This window comes from Nicotiana tabacum, chromosome 1 (assembly GCF_000715075.1).
Source record: "Nicotiana tabacum cultivar K326 chromosome 1, ASM71507v2, whole genome shotgun sequence".
Classification (NCBI taxonomy): domain Eukaryota; kingdom Viridiplantae; phylum Streptophyta; class Magnoliopsida; order Solanales; family Solanaceae; genus Nicotiana; species Nicotiana tabacum.
Window position 1 is genome coordinate 156,174,265 of NC_134080.1, and position 15,791 is coordinate 156,190,055.

A 15,791-nucleotide genomic window follows, 5' to 3' on the forward strand; every position below is an offset into this window, starting at 1 on the left:
AGAAAGGGAGAGAAAGAATGTTTGTTCCAAAAACTGAAGTCCTAGACATCTCCCTCAACCCTAAAGAAACCTATATCAATCCCCCATTTGTCAAGGTAAGTATCAATACGATTCATGTTAGATTATTACTCCCCAACAATAGTTATAATAAGATTTCATCCTAAAGTCACTACATTGTCAGCAAGAACTCGAGAACAAGGCTTTCGTCCAACTTAGGGTTTTGCCTTTCGAGGTAAGCTTCACAACTCACATCTAACTATGATCGTTAAGAAGGATTTTTGTTGATATTATTTTTTAGATACTACAAAAACTTAGATTAACACATACTTTTGATAATTAAGAAGAATCAAACATATGAGTTGAATCCTTGGATAAAAAAAGTTTTTCAAAGGAAGATATCAAGGTGAATCGAGACTTGTCTTTACTAAAAAAAAAATTCTCAAGAATGTCATGCACCTTAAATGTTTGATTTTGTGCATTTAGGTGTTAATATGAATCTACTTGGAGCGAGTAGGCTTGCATTATCTTCGGACATTTGGGGTTAACTTTCACATATTATTGGAATATGAACAAAGTTTTCGATGCTTCTACAGTCCAAGTTTACATGTTCTTAAATGTCAAAGGATTTATGAAAGCTTAAAATTTCTTTGTGCTTCTTTAGAAGGTGAAGGGCTTGACACTTATATTTGAAGTGTCTCTTGATTGATTGTGTTTGATCAAGTCAAGATTGCTAACAAAAATTTTAATAAGGAACATTTATGATATAGTAATCATACAAAGGGTTACGATTAAGGTATAAAGAATTATTACTATTGCCATAGCGAGACACGGAGATTATGTGGCCATATAAAAGGGTATGTGTAACCACATAAAAGGTTACTAATCTCGAGAGTTGGGTGTAAGAAAGTTACAATCGTGTGTCGGCCTGATCGGTCATTTTGAGTTCAACATTCTGTTTTGAGATTCGAGACTTCGAGTAGGTTCATTTGATGTTTTATATCATGATTGATGTAGGTTTACGAACGCGAACACGATAGCAGGAGCGTGAACGCAATTGACATAGACCTTGGCATTTACGAACGCGATGTGTCTGTTGTGAACATGATGCACACTGACATCCAGGGGTATTTAAGTGTTGGAGATCGGGATTACCTTATTTTCACCATTTTTGTGGCATAGACTTAAGATAGAGCCAAATGTTACAGGGTATCTTCACCTCTACTTCTAAGGTTAGTATTTATAACTTAGTTTTGATTATATATCATGATTTCTCATGGATTTGTATTCCTAAATTTAGGATTTTAAAGTGTAAAAATTAGATTTTTTTGGTTTGAACGTGAGAGAGAAAATATTAGGGATTTGAACATCAATTGGAGGTTGGATCTTGAAATCAATATAATTGTGACAGCCCGATAGGTCGATTTGAGTACTAGTCTTTATTTTCGTGCTCTGAGACCTCTGTTAGCTTTGTTTGATGATTCTCGATTTGAATTCATGGTTCGTATCTTTTCCTTGAAAGATTTTATGTGAAAATTTGAAAAAAAAACATGAATTTTGGTTTTAAAAATAACTTGAATTGACTCCGATCAATATTTTGTGTAAACAATCCTGGATTGGTGTTTTGACGATCCTCATGGGTCCGTATCGTGATTTTTGACTTGGGCATATGCCCAGAATTTAATTCGGAAGTCCCTAACTTGATTCGACTCATTTTGCCGAAAGCTATTAATTGAAAGTTTTAAATTTGCTAAGTTTGACCGTAGTTTGACTTTGTGGTTATCGGGTTAAGATTTTTATTCTGGGTCTTGGTATAGGTTCGTTTTGATATTTGAAACTTGTTTGTAAAATGTGGTGCAACTCAAAGTTTGTTTGATATGATTCGGACGATTAGATATGATTCTAGTTGTTCTTGAGTTTTCCTTTGGAATTTCATTTGTTTTGAGGTTCAATTTGTAGTTTTAAATGTTAGTTTTGTGATTTGATCGCGTGAGTGAGTTCATATAATGATATTATAATTGTATGCAAATTTGGTTTGGAGCCCAAGGGGCTCGGGTGAGTTTCAGACATATTTCAGATGAGTTTGGTTGAAGTTTGCACAACTGGCGCATTTCTGTTTCTGGTGTTCAATTGTAGATCTCGCAATTGCGAGCCTCGTTTTTGCGAACAATAGTTCGCATTTGCGAGCATGGGCTGAGACTTCGCTATTTCGAAGAAAGAGTTACATTTGCGATGGATGGTCTATTCGCATTTGCGACTCTAGCATCCTAATTGCGATGTTGTGTTAATTTAGGTGCCTTCGCAGTTTCGAAGAATTTGTCCGCATTTGTGAAGGTGGGGCAGTTTGCATTTGCAAACATTTCGTTGCATTTGGGACATCTGATCTTCTACGGCAGGGTTCACATTTACGACCTTTGTCTCGCATTTGCGAGCTCGCAATTGCGAATAAGACTTTGGAATTGCGACATTCACAACTGGGTAAAAGAGGAAAAAATCGGGGCATAGGTTATTTTTACACAATTTCTCAACCCTAAACACTCAAGTGGTGATTTTCAAGAGGATTTACTTCCCAAAATCATTGGTAAATAATTTTAATTCATTTCTTTTTAATTACCCATTATTTTTCTTGTATTTCCAACATCAAATCTCGGATTATTATAATAGAACTTAGGGATTAGGGTAGAAATTGGAGATTTTCTAAAATTGAGATTTAGACCTCAAATTGAGGTCGGATAATCGAAACAACTCGTATAACCGAGCTCGAGGTTGAATGGGTAATCATATTTTGGTCCGGACCTCGGGTTTTGACCAAGCGGGCCTGGGATTGACTTTTGTTTGCTTTTTAAAAAAGATCAGAATTAAACCATTTTCATTGATGGGTAGTTTTTAAAGCTTATTTCGAACCGTTTGATAGATAATTTGCTGGATGTGGTTGGCTCAGTGGCTTGTTCAAAAGGCAAAGACATGGTTTATTGATTTCTTTGGTTGTGGAGTGAGGTAAGTATTGTGGTTAACCTTGATTTGAGGTATTAGGACTTGTTGGTCTATTTGCTACATATTTCATATGTGGGAATAACGTATATGTGAGGTGACGAGTATCAATGCATTACCATTAATTATGTTTTCCATGCTTAGGTTAGAATATTACTTCTTTTAATTATCCATTTCGTATTTATTGTTTATTTCAAAGAAGCTGGATATTTTGAAAGTTGAATTTGATATCATGGCACCATAATTGAAGTGAAATTATTTTCCTGCCTTGCTTTTATTATTCGAATTTGTATTGTTGCTTGGGGAGGAAGAGAGAAAAGCACGAAGGGTGTTACCATGCCTTATTTGCATTCATTATCATATATTGAGAGATTTGAGAGTTAGAGCATGAAGGGAGATGTCGTGACATATTTATTTTATGAGCTCACTTGATTCTCGGGTTTATGATTTATTTGGTTATATTGTTGCTTATTTTAGAAGGAGTTATTTTATTTTGTACTTGCCATTTTTTATGACATTTCCCCTTTCGCTTGTCCCCTCCTTGTTAATATTTTTTTCGTTCTACTTGTTATTTCACTGCTTTGTATAAATATGTGTACAGGGTTTTACATAGGTGTCCTGTCATAGCCTCGTCATTACCTCATCGAGGTTAGGCTCGACACTTACGGAGTACATTGGATTGGTTGTAGTCATACTGCACTTCTGCACTTCTTGTGCAGATACTAGTGCTGATCCTAACGGTATTTAGAGGTATTCCGCTCGGACCCAGCTACATCCAGGAGAATAAAGGTACAACTGCACGGCTTCCACAGCACTGAAACTGCATTCTTTATCTACTCTATTGTTTATCTATATTCAAACAGTGTACTTTATTTCAAACCTTATGTGTAGTACTTTAGTTGCTCATGAACTTGTGACTCCGGATTTTGGGAGATGTTTATTTATCATCATATGTGTTTCATTATTCCATTTCAGACTATTTTGGTTTATTTTTGATGTTTTATTGTGAATTATTAAAATTAGTTAAAATAATATAGCTAATGTTGGCTTGTCTAGCAAGCGAAATGTTAGGTGCCATCACGGTCCCGAGGGTGGAATTCTGAGTTGTGATAAATTGGTATCAGAGCCCTAGGTTGCCTAGGTCTCTCGAGTCATGAGCAAGCTTAGTAGAATCTGGAGGACCATACAGAGACATTTGTACTTATCTTCTAGAAGCTATAGAGCTTTAGGAAAAATTCACTTCTTTCTTTCCCTATCGTGTGATTTTATTCTATCATTGATGTACGAATCATTCCATTCTTGTTCTCTTGTAGACAACAAGAAAATGCACAAGATGTACAGTTGGGTAGGAGCCAAAGCCCCATGTTGTAGCTACTACCAAGGGTAGAGGCTGAGGCAGAGGTAGAGCTCAGCCTAGGGCTCGTGCAACATCACCCAATTTGGAGTCCCATATTGATCATGAGGAGGAGATTCCAGCTTAGACCGCACCCGTCATACCCACTTAGGTCCTAGAAGGATTTATAGCTACTCTCGTACTTCAGGATGCTCTAGTCTGCTTGGTGGGCTTTATGGAGAGTGTGGGCCAAACCGGTACATTTTCGGTAGCACTAGCCATCTCTTAGGTTGGAGGAGGATCACAGACTCCAGCTACTCACATTCTTGAGCAGATGGCTCCTATACATCAAACTCTAACAGTTCCACCAGTTGGAGTAGCTTAGACTATTGTTGCTACACAGACCGGGGAGAGGCTTGCGATGTCTTCTTAGGGATTGGTGAGGTTTGATAAGTTCTCAAAATTCTTCTTTAGTCACTATAGTGGTGCACCTTCTAAGGACAACATGATTATTTGGTCAGTTGCTAGAGGTGCTGAGCAACATGGGTATTGTTGAGTCTAATGGAGTAGACTTTACTGTGTTTTAGATGACCTGTTTGGCTAGGAGATAGTGGCACGATCATGTGCGCAACAGACCAACTGGTTCATCATCACACACTTGGGATCAGTTTATACAGTTGTTTCTGGAGAGGTTTATTCCTTTCACTCTGAGAGAGGAGTATCGCAGGAAGTTCGAGCACCTTCAACAGTGTAGCATGAGTGTTACTTAGTATGATATCCGATTTGTGGACCTAGCTTGCCAAGCAGTTATCCTACTCCCTACTGAGAAAGAGAGAGAGAGAGAGAGAGAGAGAGAGAGAGAGAGAGAGAGAGAGAGAGAGAGAGAGAGAGGGGGAGGAGGAGAAGATTCATTGATGGACCTACTTTCAGTATTAGGCTATGGATGACCAAGGAGACCGAAGATGATATTTCTTTCTAGAGGGCCAAAGAGATTGCTAGACAGTTCGAGATAGTGCATGGTTAAGCTAGGGGTGGTATCTGAAAAGAGTCCTTGTCATTTCAGTAGCTTCAGTGGTGGTTCATCTTGAGGCAGAGGCTCTTTTGGTAGAGGACATCCTCCCAGGACAATTCAGTCTGCTCTCCAAGCATTCCACAGTGCTTCAGGCAATTATGGTTCATATGGGTATCAACCGAGATAGCCAGCCTATAGTGCATATTCAACTCCCATCAGTGCACCGCCGATCAGTGCACAGCCGATTCAGAGCTATCACAATGAGTATCTAGGCCGTTGGGTCAGTTTTAGCTTTACCAGTCGATGGCTTGCAATATATGTGGAGATCCGAGGCACATTGCTAGATTTTGCCCTAGGTCATAGGGCGGCATGCCACAACAGAGTTCTTGTGCCATGGTTTATGCACCAGTTGCTCCACCACCCGCTTAGTCAGGCTGGTAGAGGTGGAGGTTAGGCCATTAGATGTGGAGATCAAGCCATTAGTGGTGGAGGCCAACCAGCTAGGGCCTTCCGAGAGGCAGAGGTCATAATGTTAGGGCCCAACCCTATTTTTACGCATTTCCACCTGGACTTGAGGCAGAATCATCTGACGCCATCATCATAGGTATTGTTCTAGTTTGCCATAGAGATGCTTCAGTTCTATTTAATCTAGTCTCTACTTATTCATACTTGTCATCCTATTTTGCTTCACATCTGGTTATGCCTCGTGGTTATGCCTCATTGATGAATCTGAGGTCATAATCAATGAAAGGAACAGCTGTCTAAGGAATGTGTGATTTTGAAAGCTAAGTGCAAAGGTCTGGAAATTAGGGCTAGTGAAAGTGATAGTAAAAAAGATGAGTTAAAGAACCACGTTCTTGAACTTGACACCACTGTGTTAGTGCTTAGATCAGAAAATTTAAAACTGAAATTAGGAACAAGCAAAAAGAAAACTGATCACACACATCTCACTTTATAAGAAAATCTAGAAAAAATGAAAGATGAGTTGTACAAAAGAGATGAGCAGATAAGAGTCCTAAAGGAGGATCTAAGCAAGGTTAAGCGCCAGATAGACAAAACCTATAAATAGAATAGGTCCTCTGATGCACTTTTATGGCTACAAGAACACCATAGTAGCAATAAGAGAGGACTTGGCTACGGGACCATGCACCTATGTGGGATCCTAAAAGCAAGTACATCACACTTCTTGAGAACAAAATCTGCACACACTGTGGTAAGACTGGTGACTACAAAAGTGAATATACTACAAAAGAAAAGGCTATTCAAAAGAACAAAACATTTGTTCAAGGGAAAAATAGGTTGTCAGGATGGGCTAAAAAGAATCTAATTCACCCTTTTGCCTATAGAAAGGGACCCAAACTAGTTTAGGTTCCTAAGACTAACCCCTGATTTCCTTTTTTATGTCCAAGTGAAGGAGAGCAATCAAATATGGTACATGGATAGTGGCTGCTCAAAGCATATGACAGGAAGCAAGAACCATTTCCTTTCACTTGAGGACCTCAAAGGAGGTAATGTCTCCTTTGGAAATGGTAAGAAAGGTGAGATCATTGGGGTTGTAAAGGTAGGTAAGATAGACTCATACTCCATTGAGAATGTCTACTTGATAGATGGCTTGAAATACAACATAATCAGTGTATCACAACTGTGTGACAGAGGTAACTTGGTAGAATTCACGTCTACCAAATATTTTGTGATAAATCTTACCACTGAAAAGATTGTTTTGCGATCACAACATTGACAAACATGTCTGTCTTCTCGGTGTCATGGTCACAAGACAGTTTCCATCCCTTAATTTCAAACTTTCCAACAGACTTCAATTTATTTTTCCTCAACCCGATCTTCACAATGATTTTAAAGGTAAGGATTCTTAACCTCTACGGGTCTGACTATTCTAGTTCCACTTGAATTTTATTCGGGCTTAGTTCCAAGGTATTTCAACTCTTTTTCATCCTCAAAAGTGTTTTTTTCTCAGTTGTCCAATTCAAGCTTAAATCAATTTTCTATGATCTAGCCAAAAATTTCGCCTGTATGTCATATCACTAAAACTAGCGGGAAAAGAACTAAGCATGGAATGACACAAACGGAAAAACGCTATTTTATTGAGTAAACAACAAGACAAACAACCTAAAATCTGAGTTACAATCCTAAAATAACCCGGCTAATGAAAATAGCAAAAAAACCAGACAGACAAGACTCACACAAACAGAATAGAGGGATAGAAGAGTTTGACTCAATAAAACAAATAAAATTTTGATCATAACCCTGAAATAACCCAAATAATAGAAAAAATATCAAAACAAGCTACCAAGATTTCTTCCTTGTAAAGAGGGAATGACTTTTCAATTGCTAAGCTTGACATTTAGCTACAAATTTGCTCATCAAAATCACCATGGACTTCTCCAATTTTAGTCGGCAAGTTCCCGAGAGGATTCTCATACTCCATGTCACCAGGCATCATCCCCACAAAGTGTGCATCATCATATGAAGGTAAAGTATTCTGCGTGATATTTTGGGTGTCACTGTCTTGGATCACAATTAGTTTTTCCTGGATCATCCTTTCTATTTCTCTTTTCAAATCCCGACAACTTTCAACATTGTGCCCCTGGGCATTTGAATGGTATTCGCACCTTTTAGAAGGGCCAAAGCTTCTTGCACGGTGGTCTACATGATTTAGAGGAATAGGTGTAATCATGTCATAATGCTTTAATTTCTCAAACAAGCTTACATAGGACTCTTCTATTGGTGTAAAATTATCTTTCAATCTTTGTTCCCCGTTACATCCCTGGCTTAGATGTGGGTTATAGGGCACGTGAAAATTTTATGGAGGCTGATGGAGATTTTGCGATTCTGGTGCTCGCCTTCAAGGGTGTCTTGGTGCTGGACAACATACTGAGGTGGAGCAACAGAGTATTGCGGATTCTGAGGTGGATAGTAGTGCTCAGGGGAATCATCGAAAAACAGACGAGGCTGGTCATACCTTAGAGAAGTTCTCCTAGGACCTCTTCTCGACCCTAATGCCATCATGATTTCTTCATCCATCTCATTCTTGTCACTAAAATTACCAGATTCAATTTGGACAGTCTTATTTGCAGCTTTGAGAACTGTTTGACTTATAATTCTGCCTGTGTTGAGGCCATTCTCAATCATTTCCCCAATCTTCATTGCTTCCGAGAAGGATTTGCCCACTGCGGACATCATGCTTTGAAAATAATCTGGCTCTTGAGCCTAAAAGAGGACAGTGATTAGCTCGTGGTCATCGATGGATGGCTTAACTCTAGCCGCTTGCTCTCTCCATTTAATGGAATATTCCTTGAAACTTTCAGTTGGTTTCTTCTTCAGATTTGAAAGGGAATTATGGTCTGGAGTGATGTCAACATTGTATTGGAACTATCTTACAAAGGCATGGGCCATGTCATCCCAGACATACCAGAGAGATGTGTCTTGACCCATAAACCATTCGAAGGCTATACCCATAAGGCTTTCACCAAAATAAGCCATTAGTAATTCTTCCTTTCCTCCCGCACCTCATAGCTGATTGCAATACCTTTTCAGGTGGGCTATGGGGTCTCCATGTCCATCATACTTTTCAAATTTGAGAGTCTTGAAACCAATTGGCAAACGAACATCGGGGAACATACATAGATCTTTGAAGGCAATACTCTTCTGACCTGCCAACCCTTGCATGTTTTTCAACTGTTGCTCTAAGCTTTTCACTCTTTGGGTCATTTCTTCTTGTGCCATCATTTGGGCAAGCTTCTCAATCTTTGCAGGAAGATCAAATAGGCACGAGTGGTACTCAGGAGAGTGGTACTGTTCTTGCTGAGTAGCAAATTATGACTCATGACTTTTCTTCTATACCACTGTTGACTGTGGGACAGTGAAGACAGGCATGGCAGCAGAGGTTGTCTCATTGGTTGTCAATGGCACACTTTGGGAGCGCGCAACAAAAGTTTCAGCTGTAGTCGTACAGTTGGGATAAAAACTGAACCCAGGTGGATAGAATTGATCAGACAATGAGACCGAAATGGTAGTAGTCAGGATGGATGTGAACTCTGGGAAACCATGAATAGAAAAAGGCGGTCCTTGGCCATTGGCTCATACTTGACACATTTCAGTCATTTGTTATTTCAGTATTCTATTTTCCTCAACCACAGTAGTCTCTTGTTGAACCCTCTGACCCTGAGTCTCTTGAGCATTTGTAACAGCTTCGACTCAGTTGTCAATGACATTTTTCCCTTTGATCTTGTGTAGCCAGCTTACCACAAACCAACCACCTTAAACTTTCTTCACAATTCGAAACAAGAGACACGTTAGAATGGACTCAGTCAGTCCTTATTATTATCGTTCTTCCTCTTTTTTTTTCTTTTTTTATTTTCTCTCTTTTTTTAAACCATTCGAACTCAAAAAGAAATTATTTTTGAATCTTGAATTTTCTTTTCAATTATCGAAAGGTGCATGAAAATATTTTTGGATATTGAGAAGAAATGAAAAGAAAATATTTTTGGATTTTTTTAAAAATTGGGGTCTAAAAGAAAGACTTTCTAAAGAAGGAAGTAAAGGAAAATATTTTTGGATTTTGAAAATTGGGGGCCGGAGCCGATGAGGTTTACCTACGTATCTCACATCCGGTGATAATCAGACCCGCGTAGTTCTGTTAGTTTTGACATGACTTTTGAAAACAATCACTTATTTTCTTTCTCTTTGTTTTATAAAAATTTTGGCAAAATTTCGAATTTGGAGTACCTACTTATTTTTCAATTTTCTTTTTTTTCTTTGTTTTGATTTTCTTTCCCTATTCTAGCAGCCAGTCAACATGCAAGCCGAAACAAACATATATGCAAGTAGCACGTAAGATGCATCAGGATGGTTTTTTAATTTAGGTATATCTATCCTTGACGGACTCAACCCCTGTGTTGAGCCCCCAAAGTTAAATGCACGTGATGCAAACAAACGTTCCTACTAGGGATCCGGCATGAGGCTATGTTATTCTAGGTTTGTATCCTGGGTGTACTATTCCAGACCTACCTTACCCGAGCAGATAACTCGAGCCGGGGGAGGGGGCAGCGTACTGGGAATACAGAAGCTTCACCGGCTTTGCAACTTATCTGAACCTCGTTCTAAATTTGGGATATGACTATAACAGAAAAGAAGCCACACGAAGTGCACGCTTTCTAGATGATTTAGAAGACTTAGAGAGAAGAGGGTTTCGTAACAGTTTATATATAGTTCAATCAATATCAAAGCGGTAAAAAGCTCATTTAGCACATTAGGCTCAAACACGCGAAAATTAGATAATAGATAAAATCCAAGTATAACAGTTATTCTAAGCTCGAATTCTGAACCCTGAACCAAAAGTTCTAGGTTCTTATCCCCAGCAGAGTCCCAGAGCTGTCACACCTCCTTTTTACCCGAAAGGGGATATAAGGGAGTTTTTCCAATTAAAGTGACATTAATCGAAATGTGATTATTTTATTTGATTTCAGAGTCTCCACTTGGAATAATTTATGGTGTCCCAAATCACCGGTTTATTTTAAATCCCAAATCGAGGAAATTGACTCTTATTTATGGTCTACGAACATAGAAGATCGGGTAAGGAATTTTGTTAACCCAGGAGAAGGTATTAGGCACTCCCGAGTTCCGTGGTTTTAGCACGGTCGCTCAACTATTAATAATTGGCCAAATTATCTTATTAATTACATGTTTAGAACCTATTATGCATTTCTAACTTTATAACCATTTTTAATATTTATAGAATTATTTTCTGGAACAAGTCACGATTGTCGTAACACTTGTCGTTTTGGTACACATTGTGAACCGCGTCACATAAAATGCACCCGCGATTTACAACATGTTTGTTTTATTATTATTCAAAGTTATAGTCGGGTCACATGAAATGCACACCCGAATGGGGATTGGGTATCACGACCATGCCACGGGAACCATACACATAGCCGTGATGATTATTATTAATCACGCCTAAAGCAACTAGAGCATTTAATTATTTTCCTAATCTTTGAGATTGTTGTGATTTCAAATTTATGATCAAGATATTATTGGGGAGCAAATAGGCTAGCTAACATGATCTATTACTTGGCCAGATTCCTTATAGTCCAAGACCCATCTTATGGCTCATTCTTATTCCTTGTCAAGAAAGAAACAACTCCAATTTTTCCATCTACACAATTAAAAAAATTTACTCAAGAACCAAGATTACATACATCACAATCGAAATAAAAGCTAATTAAAACAATTTAAATGAAAACTAAGACATGCTACTCAAATAACGTAGAATCAAAAATCAACTAACACGTGCACCAAGCTATCATAACACAATGAAATGAGAATGGAAATTGAGAAATGGACCTTTTATTGAAGAACAAAGCTGAAAATTGCAAATCAATCGAAATAACAAAGCGACAATCGTTGGACTGAAATGCTGAAATTACGAACCGGAACCTCGAATTGGCACTGAAAACTCGAACACAGACAGAGAACGATCAATCTTAGAAGATGCTAATGAAATGACACCAGCCAAGCTCTCAAGTGCAATTACTGCAGCAAATGTACTAGACTCGGGATTGTTGGAGCAATAGCGACATCTTCCATCATTTTGGCTAAGAGCCTTTATGGCACGAAAAACGGAATCAGCACCTCCAAGGTGTACATCAACTTTAGAAGCTTGACCCGCGATAAGGACTAAACTTCCAACTGAGTAGTAGTAGTCGAGAAGTGAGCCAACACTGTTCACGTTATCCTTAAGTCTAGAGGCTATGCCAGCAAAAGTCTCATTGTTAAGCCCTCACTTCAATATCCTATTGACTCTCAATGCTTGAAACAAATCTTTCGATGCTGAAGATGGAGACCTAAGAGTGTCCACCACTGATTTACATGTAGCTTCCTTGATGTCAGGCTGTTTTCCAGTTCCAAGAACCTCAAATGACCTTAAGGCCTTGTATGTCACTTCAAGGCTTTCAAAAGATCCATCTTTGGGTGTAAGCAAATCTAAAGCTGCAGATTGGTGAGAATTGTTGAGTTTCTTTTTAATATAGAAAGGTATTAAAAAGAGTGTGAATGGGAAATGGAGGGAAATGAAAATTTTGAGTAAAATTTTAAGTTTCCCTCTCCTTTTAATGAAACATTGTCCCTCATTGGTAGAAGAAAAGGAGTTTGGTGAGTTTATATACAAATGCACTTCATGTAGCTCTTAAAGAGTTAAGAAGAAGGCAAGTCTCGCGCCGTCGTCGTCGCTCGCTCGGCTTCGGATTTGGTCAAATGATTGATTGATTAATTTTTTGGACTAAATTTATTTGTTAATAGTAGATATTAACGTAATATTATCCGTGTTTGTAACGGATATGTTCCAATCCGTGTATTGTACCACCAGTTGCAATAGCAGCCGCCTAGTGCTCCTCCCACCATGGCTAAGTGCTTGCTCCATAACAAGCTAGTGCATGCTCCACCATGGCTTGCTCCACCATAGAGATTATCTTAAAACTCAAAAACCCTAGCTTTTCTTGTTGAATGGCCTTAAGGTGTTCCTCGAAATCTAAGGATTTTTCAAGTAATTTGATATTAGGATCATGATTAGCTGACGAAAATATATGTATTTTCTCATGAATTGCTCACTTTTGAGTGTGAATTTTTGCCCACTTCTTGTTATGTGAGAGAAAACCTAATACTCAAAATCCTAAAATAAGAGTATTTCACAAAATCTGAAATTTATACCTACTGGTGATCGTGTGCGGTCGCGTGATGCAGCGTAACTGAGTTGTTTTTCTACATTGACAAAATTCAGGTCGCGTGGTGATCATGTATTGGAGCGAAACTGAGATATTTTCTATGCTTGGTCCTTAACACTTTCCTTCCATATTTTGGTCATTGAACTCGTATAACTCGACTCCAAATCATCCTTTAACATCTATTTAAGCACTTTTGCATAAGATACTGAAATAAATCTTTCCAAAATTCTTAGTACGAGTGTTAACTGAAGGCTTAAGAAGTCACTAATATAATGGGGCTTTACAAGGATGAACGAATATGTGGCTAAACATTTGGCTAGGTGCATAAATTCCAAAGGTCAAAGCCGATCTCCAAAGTCCTGGTGGCATGACTAAAAACATTGAAGTACCTAATTAGAAGTGAGCGATGATTAATTGGATTTTATGATAGGATTGTCTCTCACCCACCATAAGCATGATTCTGTGTGGTGATCAAACACAACTTTACAAATCATCTTACTTTCTGCAAGTGAAGACTACCATACAGCTAAATTGTATGGCAAGTCATACATTAAAAAATTGTCTAATTTCATGGCTCTCCAGCACATCAAGATTTTGGCAGTCGTTCCAACATAGATTGAGCACGAAGGTGAACTTGAGTACTGCCTTCTATCATCAAACTAATGGACAAGTAGAGTGAATAATTCAAGACCTTAAAAATACTACAGGCTTGCATAATTGTAGTTTTTTGGTAATTGGGATGAACATTTCCCCTTAATAGAGTTTTTATACAGTAACAATTATCATGTGAGTATTGGCATGGCTCCTTACGAAGCTCTATACGAGCATCATTCTATATCCCCAATAGGATGGTTTGAACAAATATGGATACTATTCATCGAATCTGAGTTGGTCCAAGATGCTCTAGAGAAAGTGACAATCATTTAGGAAAGGCTTAAACGGCTAAAAGTTGACAAAAGTCTTATACAAACAGGAGACATGGGGTATAAAGTTTAAAGAAGGTGATCATATGTTTTTTAAAATATCGCCCACAAAGGGGTCATGAGATTCGGGAAAAAAGGGAAGCTAAGTCTTTAGATTTGTTGGCCCCTATAGAATCCAGAGCAAGAACAGTAATGTGGCCTATGAGTTAGACTTTCCAGCAATATTAGTTTCTATTCATCCAGTTTTCCACATGTCAATGTTGAGGCAATGCCTTCCGGACATATCCAAATCAATTCCTGTGGATGAAGTGGAGGTCAACATTCCCATTAAATTTCTTGACAGTCAAGTTCAGAGATTGAGGAACAAAGATGTGGTGTCAATTAAAGTCTTGTGGCGTAATCATGATTTTGAAGAGGCTACATTGGAAGCTGAGGAAGATATGAAGAAAAGATACCCTCATATGTTCAAAGGAAGTGGCATTTAAATATTTAAAATCTTAAAAAGTTTTCCTGCTTATATGTGGATGAGTTGTGACATAAAGCTAGTCGTTCGACATTCGAGGACAAGTGTCATATAGGAGGGGGAGAATATAAAGCCCTGGACATTTTTACTAAGAATTATATTCTTTTGCAAGCTTTAAGTTAGAAATAAGGGTGTTCAGATAATGCTAAACTTGTATAACAACTAGATATTATATTCATGAGTTTGTATGGATATTTGTAATAGGGGAACATTAGTTTCGAATAAGTTGGAATAATTTAAGGGAAGAAGACGATCATTATCGCACATGACTTGACTTAAGACAATCATATCTCCTAGTAGAAAATGATTGAGTCAGACATATATATATCAAAATAAAGTTCAACGATTAGAGTTTCCAATACTTCAAATTATTTGTCATTTTGACATTCCTACAATAAGTTATGGCCTTTTTACTAAAAGGTAGCATAACAACAATCTAACCCTAAAAATTTACCCCAGCACAGCGTGCCCTGCTGCATGTGGCATGAGGTGCTAGAGAAATTTTGCATCAGAGGCGCAAACATCCATATTTTTGATGATTTCTTCTTATACGGGGTGCCCCATGATAGGCGGCATGAGGTGATAGGACAAAATTTTGCATGAGCAATCCTATAATGCAAAATATAAAAGAAAGGGAGAGAAAGAATGTTTGTTCCAAAAACTGAAGTCCTAGACATCTCTCTCAACCCTAAAGAAACCTATATCAATCCCCCATTTGTCAAGGTAAGTATCAATACGATTCATGTTAGATTATTACTCCCCAACAATAGTTATAATAATATTTCATCCTAAAATCACTACATTGTCAGCACGAACTCGAGAACAAGGCTTTCGTCCAACTTAGGGTTTTGCCTTTCGAGGTAAGCTTCACAACTCACATCTAACTATGATCGTTAAGAAGGAATTTTGTTGATATTATTTTCTAGATACTACAAAAACTTAGATTAACACATACTTTTGATAATTAAGAAGAATCAAACATATGGTTTCTAGAGTTGAAAATTTCAACCAAATTTAGAATTAATTCTTGAATTACCTATGTATACATTGGTTACGTGAGTTGAATCCTTGGATAAAAAAAGTTTTTCAAAGGAAGATATCAAGGTGAATCGAGACTTGTCTTTACTAAAAAAAAAATTCTCAAGAATGTCATGCACCTTAAATGTTTGATTTTGTGCATTTAGGTGTTAATATGAATCTACTTGGAGCGAGTAGGCTTGCATTATCTTTGGACATTTGGGGTTAACTTTCACATATTATTGGAATATGAACA

The 15,791-nt window shown here is 37.9% G+C and overlaps 1 protein-coding gene across 1 annotated transcript; it reads left to right on the forward strand.

Moving 5' to 3' along the window:
• Nucleotides 1-14,050: 14,050 nt before the first annotated feature.
• LOC142164206 (uncharacterized) lies at nt 14,051-14,480 on the forward strand. The gene is made up of 2 exons (XM_075221614.1): nt 14,051-14,055; nt 14,168-14,480. The coding sequence occupies exons 1-2, from the start codon at nt 14,051-14,053 to the stop codon at nt 14,478-14,480; spliced, it is 318 nt and encodes a 105-aa protein (XP_075077715.1).
• The last annotated feature ends 1,311 nt before the right edge of the window (nt 14,481-15,791 follow it).